Source organism: Malaclemys terrapin, chromosome 4, assembly GCF_027887155.1.
Source record: "Malaclemys terrapin pileata isolate rMalTer1 chromosome 4, rMalTer1.hap1, whole genome shotgun sequence".
Classification (NCBI taxonomy): Eukaryota; Metazoa; Chordata; order Testudines; family Emydidae; genus Malaclemys; species Malaclemys terrapin.
The window spans coordinates 123,327,429-123,346,795 of NC_071508.1; the positions used below are offsets into that span (position 1 = coordinate 123,327,429).

The 19,367-nt window shown below is 43.9% G+C and overlaps 1 protein-coding gene across 1 annotated transcript in view; it reads right to left on the reverse strand.

Annotated features, from left to right (window-relative positions):
* The window catches only part of TRIP11 (thyroid hormone receptor interactor 11), a 79,127-nt gene extending 62,028 nt beyond the window's left edge, over positions 1–17,099 (reverse strand). Inside the window, exons 1-5 of the mRNA XM_054026749.1 lie at positions 16,581–17,099; positions 8,184–8,260; positions 7,126–7,236; positions 6,090–6,368; positions 2,968–3,036 (exon numbers count right to left, since the gene is read on the reverse strand). Coding sequence (XP_053882724.1) covers positions 2,968–3,036; positions 6,090–6,368; positions 7,126–7,236; positions 8,184–8,260; positions 16,581–16,719 — 675 coding nt within the window. The 5' untranslated portion in view covers positions 16,720–17,099. The remainder of the gene's footprint in view (positions 1–2,967; positions 3,037–6,089; positions 6,369–7,125; positions 7,237–8,183; positions 8,261–16,580) is intronic.
* Between the last annotated feature and the right edge of the window lie 2,268 nt (positions 17,100–19,367).

A 19,367-nucleotide genomic window follows, 5' to 3' on the forward strand; every position in this document is an offset into this window, starting at 1 on the left:
GTGTTCTTTCACCAAAAAAGTAACTTAGGGCTTGTGCACATGCCAAGTTAATGCCTGGAAAGCCAGAATGTGAATCTACAGGGCACAAGCTTGCCATGCATTAACTCGCCCCGTGGACATTACTATAGTGCAGTGAAAGTGCCAAAGTACTATTCTACACTCCGGGACTTTTACTGTGTGGTAGCAGTGTCCACATAGTGAGTTAGTGTGTGGCAAGCTGATGCCCTGTAGAATCACATCCTGGCTTGCTGGGTACTAACTTTCCATGTAGACAAGCCCTTACCTTATGCAAACACAGGAATTTACTAACAGCCAGAATGTAGCCCACAACCTTAGCCTCAACTTTCTCCTCTTTAAGTAACAAGAAAATTCAGCCTCACTAGGGAGAGTAGCTGGGACTATTCTTGAAAGAAGAATCATGGTCAATTCATTTGTCCTGGTGAAAAAAATAACTTTTGTCACAAATGGCTAAAAAAATTAAAATATTGGATTGCTTCTACTTTGACAGAACGCGGGCTCAATTCTGTAACCTGGACTCATTTTGGAAGAGATTCCACAACCTTGAGATTCTCACAGAGGGCTTAAACTTGCTCCCAAAGAAGTCAATGAGAGCCCTGCAACAGACTTCTTTTGGAGCAGGAGCAGGTCATAGGACTAGAGGCTGGCCCTTGTTTTGGGAAGAGTTACAGTGTGTGGATTATTTACACCTTAGTAGACAAATGCAACATTACAGTACATCATAGAAGGCAAAAGAAAGACTAACTTTCTGAACCAGCCAGAGAGCAAAGTGTCACATCATTTGTGGAAAAGACTGGTCCACAATGAAAAGTATGTAAAAAGGGCTGCAGAGCTCACTCAGACTTCTGTTATACTGATTTAGAGCCCTGGTTCTCAATCACAGGTATGTGTACTACTGGGATACGCAGAGGTCTGCCAGGGGGTACATCAATTCATCTAGATATTTGCCTAGTTTTACAAGGCTACATAAAAAGCACTAGCGAAATCAGCAGAAACTAAAGTTTCATACAATGACTTGTTCATACTACTCTATATACTGTACACTGAAATGTAAGTGCAGTATTTATATTCAAATTAATTTATTTTATAACATGGTAAAAATGAGAAAGTAAGCAATTTTTCAGTAATATTGTGCTGTTGCACTTTTGTATTTTTATGTCTGATTTTGTAAGCAAGTCTGGTGAAACTTGGGGAACGCAAGATAAATCAGACTCCTGAAAGGGATAGGTACAGTAGTCTGGAAAGGTTGAGAGTTACTGATTTAGAGCTTTTCCTAATTTGAAAGTTGCCTTAAGTATCCAAGACTGTGGAGAAGAGACAACTGCAACAATATACCTTCCTTCTAATCATATTTATAAATTCAATATTCTAAGCTTATTGGAACTCTAGAAAAAAAAGCTGTTTCTAGTAGTATAACTAGAATTCTGCATCCCCGGCAAGGTGCAATTAGGTTTTTCACTTTTCAATACAGAAAAAAGGTGAGCACTATTTACTTACATAGGATAAATAATAAGGATGTAATAACTAACATTTAATAGCAGCAATGCGTGATCAGGAGGAGTTTTCCTGTCATTCCCTGAACTTCTCCAGGTAAGTATTAGTTACCAGGAAGTCTCCTCTCCATCATTCATTAGGACTTATGTTAAAACACACAAATATGGGAGAAAAACAAACTAGAAAAATATAAGTTATACTAGATAATACACTTACTCTCACCTTACCATGTATTGAAAATAAAATTGATTTGATTTTCCAGCTTCATTGTAAGTATAAAAAATTGTCTTATTTCACCATTTACATATGTATTACATTACCAGTATATGCCTTCACACCTATATAGTACATTAATAATGCTTAACCTAAAAAATAGGACTCAGGACAAAATTACGTCCAGATATGCCCCTGTACAAAATATGTACCTTACAAATTAAGACTAAAATTTTTATGGTGTCTGAGTTAGCCATCAAGGGTCTGAAATTCAGAAGTGCTTAACACCTATAGTTCCCACCGACTTCACTTGGAGTTATAGAGACTGGGGAAAGGGATTGGAGAGGGAAAGCAACCTCAAGGTATCCCATGATGGGCATCCAAAAATTGAGGCACTACAAATCACTGGCTACTTTTGAAGTGTTGGCCTTAATCTTACAAACTTTATATTTTCAAGCCTATAATATTGTAACAAGCCAGTTGTATGACCAACCTGAGAGACACTCGTTCATCTAATCAATCAGAATTTTTTTTTAAATATAGGCGGTGTGGCAACATTTTGGTTATAAACACAATTACACCTCTACCCTGATATAATTCGACCCGCTATAACACGGGTTTGCATATAGCGTGGTAACCCCGGGGCTCAGCCAGCGATTTGAAGGACCCGGGCTCCCCACAGCGGCCATAGCCCAGGACCCTTTAAATCACCACTGGAGCCCTGTCACTATTACCCTGGAGCTGCGGCAGCAGGCTTGGCAGGCGATTTAAAGGGCTCGGAGCTCTTGCCGCTCTGGGGAGCCCTGGGCCCTTTAAATCACCGTTGGAGCCCTACCGCCACTACCCCAGGGCTCCGGCAGCAGGGCTTGGGTGGCGATTTAAAGGGTCCGGGGCTCCCTGCAGCAGCCAGAGCTCCGGGCTCTTTAAATCACCACTGGAGCCCTGCCACGGCTACCCCGATATAATGGGGTTTCACCAATAACGCAGTAGGGATTTTTGGCTTCTGAGGATTGCATTATATGGGGGTAAATGTGTATATTATATGCCAATACACTTTGTTTAGTACAAAGGACTTAGGCCCTGATCGTGCAAACACTTATGCATACACTTAACTTGAGTCATATGAAATATGACTGCAGGCATTGGTACTACACATGTAAATGTTTGCAGGACTGGGGGCTTAGCTGCAAATTATAAAAAAATTTGTGTGTGTGGGTTGATTTGTGAAAACTGTCACCTTACTTTGATAATATTTTGCAGCTTGCAGATTTCACTTTGATCAGCATTATTTGTTCCTTGTACTCTGGAAGACTAGATAAAAAAAAGAAAAATAATACTTTAGTTTGGGAAATAAATTGAGATAAACAACGGTTTATTTTCCTCTGAGCACTTCAACAGCATATAATTCTTAATAAAATAGAAAATGCAAGGACACTAAAAGTACTTACTAAAAGTAAGTAAGCCTCTACCACAACATTCAAACATAGGTAAAAGGTAGGTAAAGAAAAAAATATAAAATAGCATTTCTCTATTGAAACATAAGAACAGCTATTGGATTTCTTTGTGCACAAATTTCACAGTATATTGATTGCATTTATGACATGCTAGCATATTTAACAGTTTCTTGCATTTAAAGAAAACCTATATATTCACTGTATTTTAATTCCAGTATACATAACTGTAGATGCTATGGACATGAGTAATATCACTGAAATCAAACACACTAGTTGCTTGAGTAAAGATCAGTCACATGAGTAAGAGTTTGCAGGATTGGGCTCTACTTGATCATAACAATGAGAATTTTTATAACTGACAGAAAATGAAGGTAAGTGGTAAGGGAAAATTACAGATGGTAAAATTTATAATAAAAATTTGCAACTACAGTATCACTTTGTGCATTGGCAGAGTAGTAATTTACAATCAATAGCACAAACAACAAGAGAAAAAGTACTTTTTAGAAGCCTACATATGAAAATCCCCAAAGAAGTTATAATATTTTGGGTTGAACCCTTGTAAATGCTTAAGAAACTCTTTGCCTAAATAGGGCTCTTGATTAATTGCAGTTAACTCACGCGATTAACTCATAAAAATTAATTGTGATTAATCACATTGTTAAACAATAAAATACCAATTGAAATTTATTTAAAATATTTGGATGTTTTTCTACATTTTCAAATATATTGATATCAATTACAACACAGAATACAAAGCGTACACTGCTCACTTTATAGAATTATTTTTGATTAAAAATATTTTCACTGTAAAAATGATAAACAAAAGAAACAGTATTTTTCAATTCACCTCTTACAAGTACTGTAGTAGTGCAATCTCTTTATCACAAAACTGCATACGTAGATTTTTTTTGGTTACATAACTGCACTCAAAAACAAAACAATGCAACACTTTAGAGCCTACAAGTCCACTCCATCTTACTTCTCATTCAGCCAATCGCTAACACAAACTAGTTTGTTTACATTTACAGGAGATAATGCTGCCCACTTCTTATTTACAATGTCACCATAAAGTGAGAACAGGCGTTCACATGGGACTTTTGTAGCCGGCATTGCAAGGTATTTACGTGCCAGATCTGCTAAACATCTGTAGGCCCTTTCATGATTCGGCTGCCATTCCGGAAGATATGCTTCCATGCTGATGAGGCTTGTTAAAAAAAGAATGCATTAATTAAATTTGTGACTGAACTCCTTGGGGGAGAATTTTATGTCTCCGGTTCTATTTTACCCACATTGTGCCATATATATTTCATGTTATAGTAGTCTTGGATGATGACCCAGCACATGTTCATTTTAAGAACACTTTTGCTGCAGATTTGATTAAACGCAAAGAAGGTACCAATGTGAGATTTCTAAAGATAGCTACAGCACTCAACACAAAATTTAAGAATCTCTTCCAAAATCTGAGAGGGATGAGGTGTGGAGCATGCTTTCAGAAGTCTTAAAAGAGCAACATTGCGATGCAGAAACTACAGAATCCAAACCACCAAAAAAGAAAATCAACCTTCTGCTGGTGGCATCTGACTCAGATAATGAAAATGAACATGCATCGGCCCGCACTGCTTTGGATGGTTATCGAGCAGTACCCTTCATCAGCATGGATGCGTATCCTCTGGAATGTTGGTTAAAACATGAAGGGACATATGAATCTTTAGCATGTCTGGCATGTAAATATCTTGCGAGGCCAGCTACAACAAACACCTGTTCTCCATTTCAGGTGACATTGTGAACAAGAAGCAGGCAGCATTATCTCCTGAAAATGTAAACAAACTTGTTTGTCTGAGCGATTGGCTGAAGTAGGACCAAGTGGACTTGTAGGCTCTAAAGTTTTACATGGTTTTACTTTTGAATGCAGTTATTTTTTGTACATAATTCTACATTTGTAAGTTCAACTTTCATGATAAAGGGATTACACTATAGTACTTGTATTAAGTGAACTGAAAAATACTATTTATTTTTTACAGTGAAAATATTTGCAAGAAAAATAAATATAAAGTGAACACTGTACACTTTGTATTCTGTGTTATAATTGAAATCAATATATTTGAAAATGTAGAAAACATCCAATAATTTAAATAAATGGTACAGTATTCTATTATTGTTTAATTGCGCAATTAATTTTTTTAATGGCAATGATTAATCGTGATTAATTTTTTTAATGGCTTGACAGCCCGACTTATAAAACATTTTTACAGATTTTAAGGGGGTGGGAGAGGCTGTATTATTAATATAATGCGAAGAGTAAAGAAATTCAGTCTCCATAACTAAGTCTTACTATGGCTCCTTTTCTCAGAAAGTAAAAATAATATTTAGAATTTATATAGTGCTATATATTTTTTGGATCACCATCTACAGGTTAGTTAATCTTTAGATTACTTCTGCAAGGCAGGTCTTTATGTATTACCAATTTTTTACAAATGGACAACAGTGACTGAAAGGTACCAAGGGTCACCAACCAGCAAAACCAGAATTAGAATGTATTAGTGCCTGTGGTGATTAATGCAGCTCAACTACAGCGCCACAGCTATGCCAGCATCACCCTGCAGTGTTGACATAGCCTGCACCAACAGAAGGGGTTTTTCCATTGCTGTAGGAACACCACCTCCCTGAGCAACAGTAGTTAGGTCGCTGGAAGCACTCTTCCATCATCCTAGCTGTGTCTACATTGGGGATTAGGTCAGCATAGCTATGTGCTATTCAGGGATGTGGATTTGTAACACTCTTGAGCACAGCAGCTATGTCAACCTAAATGCTACTTTTCTACATATAATTTGTGAACATGAACTTGAACATGACTGGCTTTAAGAGTGACCAATTCACTCAATGTACTAAATATAGGGAAAAATCACCCACCTGTGCTATCAGCATCCAGTGGTCAACCTCAGATTCAAGTCTAGAAACTTCATTGGACAATCTGTTTATTTCTTGCTGGGACCAGATTACATCTCCAAAGTCCATGTCATCCCCTTGAAAACCTGAAGAATGATGTCTAACCACTGGAACAAAGGAAGCTGATGTAGTGGTTGGTGGCAAAACACCAGCTCCTAACTGTGCTGACTGAGCAGCTGTCTGCAACTTCTGCAATTGTTCCTGTAGTGCATTCTGTCTAGCTTTTAGATGGCTGATTTCAACCTAAATATATAGAATACAGTGCATGATTTTAGTAAGAAAATTTTACGTCTCAAAGATATTCTTTCCGCTAAAAACCCATTCAGTAAAAGCAATTTTTATAAATGCGTTGATAGTTTTCCTTGTTTAGAAGACTCTAAAATCTCACATTATACAGTTGCATACATAGAGGATTACTTTTTGCCCAAAAATCCACTTTCCAGAGCTGCGAATGCTGATCCTGTCCCATTTTTAAATCTACACTTAAACCAAATGAACATCTGAAAGAACAATAGAAATAAACACTTTTAAAGAGAATTTTCTCCTTTCTTACCTATCCTTCCAAAAAGTGTGATTTAGGACTATAAAATAATTTATAATCGTATGTGGTGGTTAATCTACTCCGTTGTTCCTTAATGGTAATAAAATAGGGAGAAACTGTGACATCAGACAAGATATTTCTGAGGCTACTTAGATCAATAGCTACATTATATTAAGTCATCTGGCAGGTGTACGTGTAAACTGATGTCACGTGATTTGGAAGAATTTTGTGAGTGATTGAGACAATCTGTACATTTATAAATGAGCAACAGCATAAATGACAGGATGAGCAATAGGGTACTTTGTACCATGATGAACGGTCTGCTTGCCTCTCACCTTTAGAGATTGTAGAATAGATATCTTTATCTCGTCAATAAGTATACGAACAAACTTAATACCGTACATTTTTGTTAACGAATACAGACATATATTGCCTGAAGTTATTTGTGCTGCACTGTACCTCTCTCTGCTGCAGCTGATTTCGGTACTCGATGGACAACTGCTTTATCTGAAGCTCTGCTGCTTCATGCTTTTCTTCTAGATCACTGCAAACCTTCTTCAGTCTCTCGTTCTAGAAAAGTGCAAAGGGACTATTAATAAATGTAAAAAACTAAAGCTTATGTTCCTAAGGAATTTGCTAATGGGAGAAAAAATTAAAATAGCTATGTTGCAGACTTCCCATGTTGTCCTACTTTACTCTTTCAAACTTAAATACCTCTTTGAAATTTAAAATACCGCATATAAAAATCTGGATTGAGGGTTATAGGCTGGAAATTACACCTTCTAGATTAGTTTTGAGGGTGGATCTAGGCTGTTCTCAGTGGTACCAGATAACAGAACAAGGAGTAATGGTCTCAAGTTGTAGTGGGGGAGGTTTAGGTTGGATATTAGGAAAAACTTTTTCACTAGGAGGGTGGGTGAAACACTGGAATGGGTTACCGAGGGAGGAGGTGGAATCGCCTTCCTTAGAGGTTTTTAAGGTCAGGCTTGACAGAGCCCTGGCTGGGATGATTTAGTTGGGAATTGGTCCTGCTCTGAACAGGGGGTTGGACTAGATGACCTCCTGAGGTCCCTTCCAACCCTGATATTCTATGATTCGCAGCCAAGTCTGAAATGCAAACCCAGCTATTCATAAAGCATCTCCTTATCAGCCAGAAAAATGCTGAAACTTAAAAGAAACCTGGACTTGAGACCATCTCAGAGCCAGGAGCTATTGTTACATTTCAAGGTCCCACTGTCTGACATGAACAATATCAGAGTGGAGAAGGTAATCAATGTAAAAGGTGATAAATCTACAACACACATATGTCCATGCCCACTAAACAAATCTGGCCCTCTGAATGTGATGATGGATGGTCACCAGGCTGAAAAATTGGGATTTAAACATCATTGTCACCCTCATTTCTAGAGTGAGCATTTTTTTAAAATCATATTTCTAATATGTGTAGAAACAATCAAAATCACCCTGATCAGCATCCCTTTATTTCTCCTAATTACTTGCATTCCAGAATTGCTTACCTCCAATCTCTGTGTTGCATGAGTACTTTCTATTTCTCTTAGCCTAGAACTGGATACTTGGTGTTCTGTTGGTGCATCTGAAAGATTTAAATAAATAAAATAAATAAATAAATCACGCACATTGTGCTCATTTGAATTGCGCTGTGACAATTCCCCAGGAAGAGACACAAAATAGCATTCTCAGGTAAAGAGAATATTTTAAAGTCTTTATTTGGCTTAGTTACATATTATTACTCCATAATGTATTAATTATTTTCCTTTCTATCTTTTAAAAACATTTTATGGACTTCAGTGCAAAAAACCTCTTCAATTCAGGATTTTGGAATATTTTCTGTTATCTAGGCTTTTTTTAAAGAAACTTCTTGGAACCAATGGCAAACTGTAACAAACTGTAAATTTATTCCTGTTGCATCTAAAACTACTATTCTAATCTGAAAATATTTAAATGTTCTATTTTACTGTACCCTTTATAATTTTAAACACCTCAATGAAATTCCTCTTATCATATTTTTGCAACACAAAACATATAAATCTCAAGTTTCCTCTAAATTTTTGTCCCACTTGTTTGAGTTTTTTTCAATTTACTATACCTTTCCTGAAGGGAGACAACCAAAATTAGAAAAAGCACAGTACTATAGATGAAGGTACATTAGGAACCTTTTGTTATTTTAAGTGCTCAAAAGAGCTTACAATCACTTGTGGTGGAACAGCAATTCTGCCCAGCCTCAGGCCTTGGCTACACTTGCGAGTTACAGCGAAATAAAACCGCCCCCAGCGCTGTAACTCACTCCCCGTCCACACTGGCAAGGCATTAGCAGCGCTGTATCTCCGTGGCTGTAGAGCTGCATGTACTCCACCTCCCCAAGAGGAATAGTGTGTATTGCGCCGCCGCTGCAGCGCTGCGGCGCCATCGTGGCCGCCCAATGCGCTGTGACTGGCCTCCAGAAGTATTCGGCAGTATCCCACAATGCCTGTTCTAGCCACTCTGGTCATCAGTTCAAACTCTACTGCCCTGGCCTCAGGTAACCAACCATGTGACCCTCCCTTAAAATTCCCCGGGAATTTTAAAAATCCCCTTCCTGTTTGCTCACCCAGGCGTGGCGTGGAGTGCTATCAGCAAATCTTTCCAGGTGACCATGTCTCCATGCGCCAAGTGAGCCCCAGCATGGAGCAATGGCGAGTTGCTGGACCTCATCAGTGTTTGGGGGGAGGAAGGTGTCCAGTCCCAGCTGCGCTCCAGCCATAGGAATTACAATACCTTCGGGAAGGTATCAAAGGACATGATGGAAAGGGGCCATGACCAGGACACCCTGCAGTGCAGGATTAAAGTGAAGGAGCTGCGGAGTGCCTACCGCAAAGCCCGCGAGGCAAACGGCCGTTCGGGTGCTCCCCCCGCGACCTGCCGATTCTACAAAGAGCTGGATGCAATACTTGGGGTTAACCCCACCTCCACTCTGAGAACCACCATGGACACTTCAGAGCTGGGGTGGGAGGAGAAGGAGGAGGAGGAGAACGGGAGTGAGGGTGGTAGGGGGGATGGAGACACCCCGGAATCCCTGGAGGCATGCAGCCAAGAGCTCTTCTTGAGCCAGGAGGAAAGCAGCCAGTCGCAGCGGCCGGTACTTGGTGGAGGACAAACAGAAGAGTAGGTTCCTGGTAAGCGGTTTTATTTTTTTGGGAAGGAATTTTTTCAGTGCGGGCTCTTTGGGAGAGGAGGGTTAGGCATGCATGCCTAGATGCGGAATAGTGCATTGATGTGGTTTATCACATCGCGGTAATCGGACTCGGTAATCTCTTCGAATGTCTCATCGAGAACGTGTGCAATGTGCTTGCGCAGGTTTATCGGGAGAGCCACCATGGTCCTTGGCCCAGCCAGGCTAATGTGTCCGCGCCACTGTGCCGCAAGGGGCGGGGGGAACTTTGCTGCACACAGGCAAGCTGCATATGGGCCAGGGCAGAAGCTGCATTGCAGTAGAAGACCCTCCCTTGCTTCCCAGGTCACCCTCAGCAGCGAGATATCGTCCAGGACGAACTCCTGTGGAAAATGTTAGGACAGTGTTCAGTGTAGGTGCCCCCTGCAGCTGTTGGCTCTCCCCAAGTCACTGAAACCCAGAGGACAGTACAGCCCTGAAACAATCAGTCCCCCTTACTCACCATTTTGAGGCTCCCGTGGGTTATGTGCGCTCTGTTTGGGACGGGAAAATTATGCTATTGTGTAGACCCTGTGTGTGCCCTCCTTAAGTGCGGGGGAAATCATTACTCTGTCTGCTATAAACAATGCTGCCTCTGTTAAATGTTGCATTTTGCCTATACAGCTGCAACAACCTGAGACCTCAGCCGTCCCTCTTATCGCCTGCTCAGAGACTGCAAAGACTCAGGAAGAGACCGCGAAAAACCAAAGAAGCCATACTGCAAGAAGTGATGCAGCAATCTATTAAAGAGAATGAAAAAGCACAGAACTGGAGGGAGAGAGAAAGCAGGATCCGCCAGGAAAACGCAGCGCACCGGCGGCAAAGCACGGAGCACCGGCAGCAAAGCATGGATCGGCTCATAAGCATCCTGGAGCGCCAAGCAGACGCTATCCAGGAGCTCGTAGCCATGCAGAAGGAGCAGTACCACAAACGCCCCTCCCCCACACCGCCCTTGTCCCAAAACTCTTTGCCTTGTGCCCCACTGTTACCTCCAACCCACTTTCCCCAACTTCCGGGTTCTTCACACCACCAGCTGCCTCCAACACCAGTATCTTCACCACCCAGCCCTGAAAACCATGACCCTTACTTTCTGCACTCAACCCCCATCACCAGGCAGTATAGCTGTCCTGAAGTGCAGCACTCACTGCACAGCATACCAGACAGGACATATGCGAATCTGTGATTGTACCGTTCCCCATTCCACCCCCTTGCCCTTGCTGATTCCCAAGCAGTTGTGTTTCTTTTCAATAAATAAATTTTCTTTTCAATAAATGGATTTTTTGGCTTTGAAAACATTCTTTATTAATGCATAAAGTAAAAGATTCCTTAGCCCAGGAAATAAACAGGCACTGCAAGTCTGCTTAGCAAACACCGATTCCTAAAGATTGGAACTACTGCACTTCACTCCCGTGCAGGGCACCAGATATCACTGCTGGTTTTCAGCCTCAAATTGCTCCCACAAGGCATCCCTAACCCTTGCAACCCCGCACTGGGCCCCTGTAATAGCCCTGCTCTCTGGCTATGCAAATTCAGTCTCCAGGTGTTCAACCTCGGAGGTCCATGCCTGAGTGAAGCTTTCACCCTTCCCTTCACAAATATTATGGAGGGTACAGCACGTGGATATAACCGCGGGGATGCTGTGTTCGGCCAAATCCAGCTTCCCATACAGAGATCGCCAGCGGCCCTTTAAAGAGCCAAAAGCACACTCTACAGTCATTCGGCACCGGCTCAGCCTGTAGTCGAACTGTTCCTTGCTGCTGTCAAGGCTCCCTGTGTAGGGTTTCATGAGCCATGGCGTGAATGGGTAAGCGGGGTCTCCAAGGATCACAATGGGCATTTCAACTTCCCCTACTGTGATCTTCCACTCTGGGAAAAAACTCCTGGCCTGCAGCTTCCTGAACAGCCAAGTGTTCCGAAAGATGCGTGCGTTATGCTCCTTTCTTGGCCAGCCTGTGTTAATGTCAATGAAACGCCCACGGTAATCCACAAGCACCTGAAGAACCATACAGAAATACCCCTTCCAATTAACGTACTTGGATGCTAGGTGGGGTGGTGGCAGAATAGGAATGTGCATCCCATCTATCGCCCCTCCACAGTTAGGGAAACCCATTTGTGCAAAGCCATCCACAATGTCCTGCATGTTACCCAGAGTCACGGTTCTTCTAAGTAGGATGCGATTAATGGCCCTGCAAACTTGCATCAACACGATTCCAACGGTCGACTTTCCCACTCCAAACTGGTTTGCGACCGCCCAGTAGCTGTCTGGAGTTGCCAGCTTCCAGACTGCAATAGCCACCTGCTTCTCCACTGGCAGGGCAGCTCTCAATCTCGTGTGCTTGCGCCACAGGGTAGGGGCGAGCTCCTCACACAGTCCCATGAAAGTGGCTTTTCTCATCCAAAAGTTCTGCAGCCACTGCTCATCATCCCAGACTTCCATGACGATGTGATCCCACCACTCAGTGCTTGTTTCCCGAGCCCAAAAGCGGTGTTCCACAGTGCTGAGCATGTCCATGAATGTCACAAGCAATTTCGTGTCATACGCATTACACGGCTCGATAGCATCGTCGGACTCCTCACTCTCACTGTCACTTTGGATCTTAAGGAATAGTTCGACAGCCAAATGTGACGTGCTGGCGAGACTCGTCAGCATACGCCTCAGCAGTTCGGACTCTATTTCCCGTAGACAGATCACGCTGCATAGAAACCATTGAAAGATGGTGCCAAAGGTGGACAGAAACAAAAGGATTTCTGGGATGCGAAGCGATGCATCACGGGGCGTTGGGACAGGACCCAGAATCCCCTGCACCCACGCCCCCTTCCCACAACCCACGGTGCCAGAATGGGAAGAGATGCTCTGTGGGATAGCTGCCCATAATGCACTGCTCCCAATGGCGCTGCAATTGCCGCAATTGTGGCCACGACAGTGCGCCGGTAGCTGTCAATGTGGACAGACTGCAGCGCTTTCCCTACTCAGCTGTAGGAAGACTGGTTTAACTCACAGCTCTGTACAGCTGCAAGTGTAGCCAAGGCCTAAGAGATATCACCGAGAGCTGGGAGAAAACCTCAAGAGACTGACCTGCCAAGATCACAGAAGAGAGGCAGGTGGTAGAAGGTGACCAGCAAGTGGAATGGTGGCTGGTGAGTGGAGTGGAAAAAGCCGGAGGCCACCAGAGAGGAATGAGCAGCTGGCAGGCAGCTAGCCAGAGCAAGTGCTTATATGGCGGAGAAAGCAAGGTGACTTTTTCCCTGGGTGGGAGAACTCAGACAGATGCACCTCTGAATCCTGGGTCCTCACTTACCAAGGACAACCACGGTGAGTGGGGTATGGTGAGGGAGCAGCGAAGGGCACAGAAAAGGAATTTTTGGTTGTAGAACTCAAGAACATGAGGCAGAAGGCACTGCCCCATGCACTCTGGAGTAGGTGTCCTGCTCACAATTTTACGATTATGAATCCTGATTGTGGTATTTTCCCTAATTACTGTCGGTTGACTTCCCTCTTTTCATTAAAAGTTTCTTTTCTACACTCAGACTCTGTGCTTGCGAGTGGGGAAGTATTGCCTCTCAAAGGTGCCCTGGGGTGGTGTATAATTTTCCCAGGTTACTGGATGGGGGCTCGAGAAGTTGTGTGTTGTATTGTTGAAAAGGAACCCCTAGATATCGAACCTGGCCCTCGCTGCTGCCGGCTCTATGTGGCAGAAGGGTTACATAAATATTTATGGAAAGAATTCTCACTGAGCTGAAACATCATATTTCCAAAGGCACCATTGGGCGGAAGGGTGTGAGGAATAGCTCAGTGGTTTGAGCAATGACCTGCTAAACCCAGGGTTGTAAATTCAATCCTTGAGGGGGCCATTTAGGCAAATGATCTGAGGCAAAAATCTGTCAGGGATGGTACTTGGTCCTCCTGTGAAGGCAGGGGACTGGACTCAATGACCTTTCAAGGTCCCTTCCAGTTCTATGAGATAGGTATATCTCCATATTAAAAGAACGGGAGCAACACACACTGACAGCATACAAACATAGTAAAAGAACTGTCAACTCTTTATTCAAAGAAGTTTGAATCCTGCATCTCTCTTAGTACTACTTCCAGGTAACAGAAGAATGGTCCATGATGATGCATCCATTTAAGTGAAATGTGGTCCCAAATCAAATTACAGTAATAGCTGTTATCTGGCATTTTACCAACCGGAAAGCTCTATAAATCGGTATTTCTGATCCTCATTGAAAGTCCAGTTTATAGTCCGGTTGGCGCAGGGCCAGCAGGCTCCCTACCTGGCTCCGCATGGCTTCCCGGAAACAACATGTCCCTGCTGCTCCTAGGTGGAGGAACGGACATGAGGGAGTCGGAATGTGGGAGCAGGTGCAGGGCGTGGGCTCGGGGAGGGAGTTTGGGTGTGGGAGATGGCTCGGGGGAGGGTGTTGAGGCACAGGAAGAAGTGTGGGGTTCCGGACCTGGATGGCGCTCACCTCGGGCAGCTCCCCGCAAATGACATGTCCCTGCTGCTCCTAGGTAGAGGCATGGCTAGGCGTCTCTGCGCGCTGCCCCATGTGCTGGCTCCGCAGCTCCCATTGGCCAGGAACCACGGCCAATGGGAGCTGCGGGATCAGTGCCTGCAGGCAGAGGCAGCATGCAGAGCCATCTAGCCGCACCTCCACCTAGGAGCAGCAGGGGAACCGCCTGAGGTAAGCGCCGCCCGGATCCGGCACCCCCTCCCGTACCCAACCCCTAGCTCTGAGCCCCGTCCTACGCCCAAACTCTCTCCCTCTTGGTTAACCTGAATGACTTACTGACACCCCCCATTCCTCCAACATGCAGATAACATAGCTTGTATTATAATATAAGCTTGGGAATGTTAAAACAATTATTAAATCTAAAACTGTAAGTAGATCTTTCAGAGTAGAGGGAAATAGACAATCTTTTCTCAGAGTATATTGCAGCCATCAGAACAAACTCCTCTCTCTTTTGGAGCATTTTTATATTGGCAGTCCTGTAATCAAAATATCTTCATCCCACTTAATACTGGAGGCACTTAATATTGGAACAGCTTGCCTGCAGAGAATTCCTACTTTGCTGATTACCTACTTCATAAGATCAAACTTGTGAAATTATGTTATTTAATTCCAAATTCTGGTCCTACTATTGGTAGTAACACAACCATTAAAATCACAAAGGCTTCAATTAAAGAGTATTTCTCTAACAAAGCCATAATTTTCAGATGTAATATGTTAACTATATTAATGTATGTATATTTTCACCATGTTAGGCAGATACACCTCTACCTCGATATAACGCTGTCCTCGGGAGCCAAAAAATCTTACCGCATTATAGGTAAAACTGCATTATATTGAACTTGCTTTGAGCCATCGGAGTGCGCAGCCCCGCCCGCCCAGAGCACTGCTTTACCGTGTTATATCCGAATTCGTGTTTTATCGGGTAGCGTTATATCAAGGTAGAGGTGTAGCTATAACAGGCAAAGTCAAACGTTTAATTTAAAAAGCTTAAATGCCTTGGAAAAATTAAACACCAATACTAAAACAGACACAGAATTAACACTGTGTATGACTGTCACTGAACTGATCACTTTGCTTGTACATTACATCCCTTTTGTTCCCCTTTGCCTCTTTTTATCATTTTAGATTGTAAGCACTTTCAGAAAATGACTGTATTTTCCTATTTTGTTGTACTTAATGCAATGGGCTCCGATCTTGATTGGATTTTTTGGGCACTACTGTAATATAAATAAGAAAAAATTCAATTATATTAAAGCCCTGCCTGGGAGACACGTCAGACTTACAATCACATACATATGTGGAAAATACTGAACTAGCAATTTGTTTGCAGATTTAGAAAACTTCCCCCATTCTAAATGGAACCGATCAAGCCAAGCTGTAGATAAACTGAATAAACATAATAAGCCAAAGACAAGTTTGATATGCTTTCAAACCTGGTCAACAAAGTACCCTAATGCAATTCCAACACTTCAGGACAACAAAATCAGAACAGGAACAGGACACATGCCAATAACTTTTGCAATATATATACACCTCTAAATAAGTTTATACTATACATAGCTTGCTTTTCTAAGTTTATTCTCCACAGAGCCCGGATAGTGTGATGTGCACAGAATAAGAACTTGAGAGAAAAAAAAAAAGAGGGGGGGGGAGGGGGGAGAGCCAAGCATATGGCCCTTCCAGAAAAAACACACAGAAGTAATTTGTCACGGCAAATTTTTGTTGTTTTGATCAGCAGTGTTAATGCCACTCTGCACCAACTCCAACAGGTGTAACAACAAACTCCACTACCACTAAACATTTTATTTCTCTTTATTATTGTTAAAAAAAGGAAAATGAAGGTAGTAATTCTCTCGTTAAACTGGTATACTCCAGTAAGACACTTAAAATCTCAGTCATGTTTATTTCTAAATTCAGGTGGTCTAGCTGGGCACAGTCCTAAATGAACTGTTACCCATTTACAACAATTGCTACATCTCTTAGTTATTAATTCTCATTAATATGCTATCAGATGAGTTCATGGTACTAAACACACATATAAAGCATCACAACCCATAGAGATGAAAATCACTCAGTGCCCCCCGGCCCCACACTCATCGCAGCGGGTTAAGTATCAGAGGGGTAGCCGTGTTAGTTGGCACCCCGATGGCCGTCGCAGCAACTCTCCTCCCCTCCCCCCCAGGCCCTCTCTTACCTCCCACTTCCTCGGTGCCCTCCAGCAGGATGTCTTTGGTGAAGCTGGAGATCTGGCCGGTAAGGGAGGACAAGCTGCCCCCTACCTGCCCCAGGGACTGGCCCAGCCCCGAGCCCAGGCCCCCTAACCAGGAGGCCATCTCTGCTGCTGCTCAACGGACCCCAACTGTCCTCAGCGCTGGCCAGAGGCCTCCCCGAGGCAGCACCCGCACCAGGGTTGGCGCCGGACCCCAGAACAGCTCAGCCCCGGCTCGCTATCTCCCCCGGGGGCTGGGCAGCCTGGGCTCGGAGAGCCGGCTCCTGCCACCCTGCCCGGCTCGCTCGCTCAGGAAAGACCGGGCTCCTGCTGGCGCCTAGTGAAAGAGTCCCAGCGCCCCGGCCATTACTCCCTCCCCGGCTCGGAGCGCGGATTCAGCGGCTCTTCCCGGCAGCTTCAGGCGCTGCCACCTCGACGGACGCCATGACACCTCCGAGCCCACACAGACTCCCTGCATAACCATAGAGAATCTCTGCCTGAGGCTAGAGCGGCGTCACGATTACTGGGACGTGTACACGGCAGCAAAGGCGCTCGGGATAGTGGCGGCGGTCAAACAGCATATTCTGTCCAGGCGTAGGTTAGCGGCATGTGCTGCCGCCGGAGCTCGCTCCCGGGGCACCCGGCTTCACCGACAGTCCGCCACCGCCTCTCTCACCGCGAGGCATAGCACTGGCTGCACGGGGCCAACCTTGGCTGCTTCCACTACCAGGCGCCCTTGGTCTCCTCTCATTTGTGCGAAGACGCCACCAGCTACATACAAACCTGCCCTTCGCCAGCTACGCACACACCAGGCCCCTGGGGAGTCCCCAAACCCACCACCAGCTACACACAAACCTGCCCCCCGGGGTCCCCTCGCCCCCCGCCAGCTACGCACACGCCAGGCCCCGGGTGGTCCCCTCACACCCCACCAGCTGCACACAAACCTGCTCCCCGGGGGTCTCTTCGCCCCCCACCAGCTACACCCAAACCTGCACCCCGGGGGCCCCCTCCCCCCCCACCAGATACACCCAAACCTGCCCCCCAGGGTCCCCTCACCTCCCGCTAGCTACGCACACACCAGGCCCCTGGGGAGTTCCCAAACCCCCCACCAGCTACACACAAACTTGGCTCCCGGGGAGTCCCCGAGCCCCTCGCACCCTGCCAGCTACACACAGACCTGACCCCCGGGGAGTCCCCGAGCTGAGCCCCTCGCATCCTGCCAGCAACACACAAACCTGGCCCCTGGGGAGTCAACTGGCATCCCCCCAGTCACACACCCACTGGCCCCTGGAGAGTTCCTGAACCCTCTCACACCACGCCAGCTACACACAGCAAAACACAAATCAAAGAACCTCACCCAATAATTTTTGCATCAAGCCCATATTTTCTGTTTGAACTATAGAATATCCTTTAAAATTATATCCACTCTTAACTAGACTCTCTAGATAGTTGTTCCAATAGTTACCCTCTCCATTAAAAACGTGCACCTGAATAGTCTGAATTTTCTGAGCTTCAGCTTCCAACCACTGGATCTCATCATGTCTTCTGCTAGATTAAAGAGCCGCCATCTACCTCTTCCCCAGGTAGAGTGTGTGGTGTATCATGATAGTCACCTATTAACTTTCTCTTACCCAAACTAAATAGATTGGGCTTCTTAAATCTCTCAATATAACTCATGTTTTCTAGACCTCAACTTCTTGTAGCTCTTTTCTGAATCTTTTCCAGTTTTCAATATCCTTTTTGACGTGTGGACTGCAGACCTGACACAATATTCCAGTAAGGGTCTCAATAATGCTGTATACAGAGGTGATATCACTTGATCATTACCGGTTAGGTTTACTCCCTCTGGGGCACCTGGCATTGGCCACTGTCGGTAGACAGGATACTGGGCTAGATGGACCTTTGGTCTGACCCAGTATGGCAGTTCTTATGTAATATCACCTCTCTACTCTTAATATTCCCCTGCTTATACACCCAAGGATTGTAATTAACCCTCTTAGCTACAGCATAGCTCTGAGAGGTCACGTTCAGTTGGTTAGCTGCTATGACCCCTAAAAGAAGTCCTTTTGAGAATCACTGTTCCAGACACAGTCCCATCTTATAAATGTGACCTCCATTCTTTGTTCTTAGATGGATGACCTTTCATTTCACAGTGTTAAATCATGTGTTATTCATATCAGCTCATGTTATCAAGTGATCTTGGTTGGGCTCATCTACATCATTTACAGTTCCACCAACTTTTGTGTCATCTGCAAATTTGACCAGCACTGATTTAATTGTTTTTTCCAGATCATTCATAAAGATATTAAACTGCATTGGACCAGAGAACAGATCCCCTCTAGAAACACTTCCATTGACTGATGAATCCGCATTCACAATTACTTTTTGAGATCTGTTAGCCAGTTTTTAATCCATTCAATATGGACTACGTTAATTTTGTATACAGAACGTAGAGCAGATCTGACCACAATAAACTATGGAACTTGTCCTTATTTTCATCGCTGATGCATCAGTCTTTGTCAGAATTTAATCTCAGATTAAAAATGGTCACATTAAAGGGAATACCTATAAAAGGTTTCTCTATTTGAATTTACTTTATTGTATCCAGTCTCTGGTCATTATTACAACAGGTGCTTCTGTACAGTTGATATAGGAAAATGATTAATTGCTTTTCAGATGTTACTGGATATTAAGTGATCATTAATACAAGATACCCTGAGTTTATAAGGGCCATCTTTGTCCCATTACAGTCATTCTCTCACCAGAAAGCAT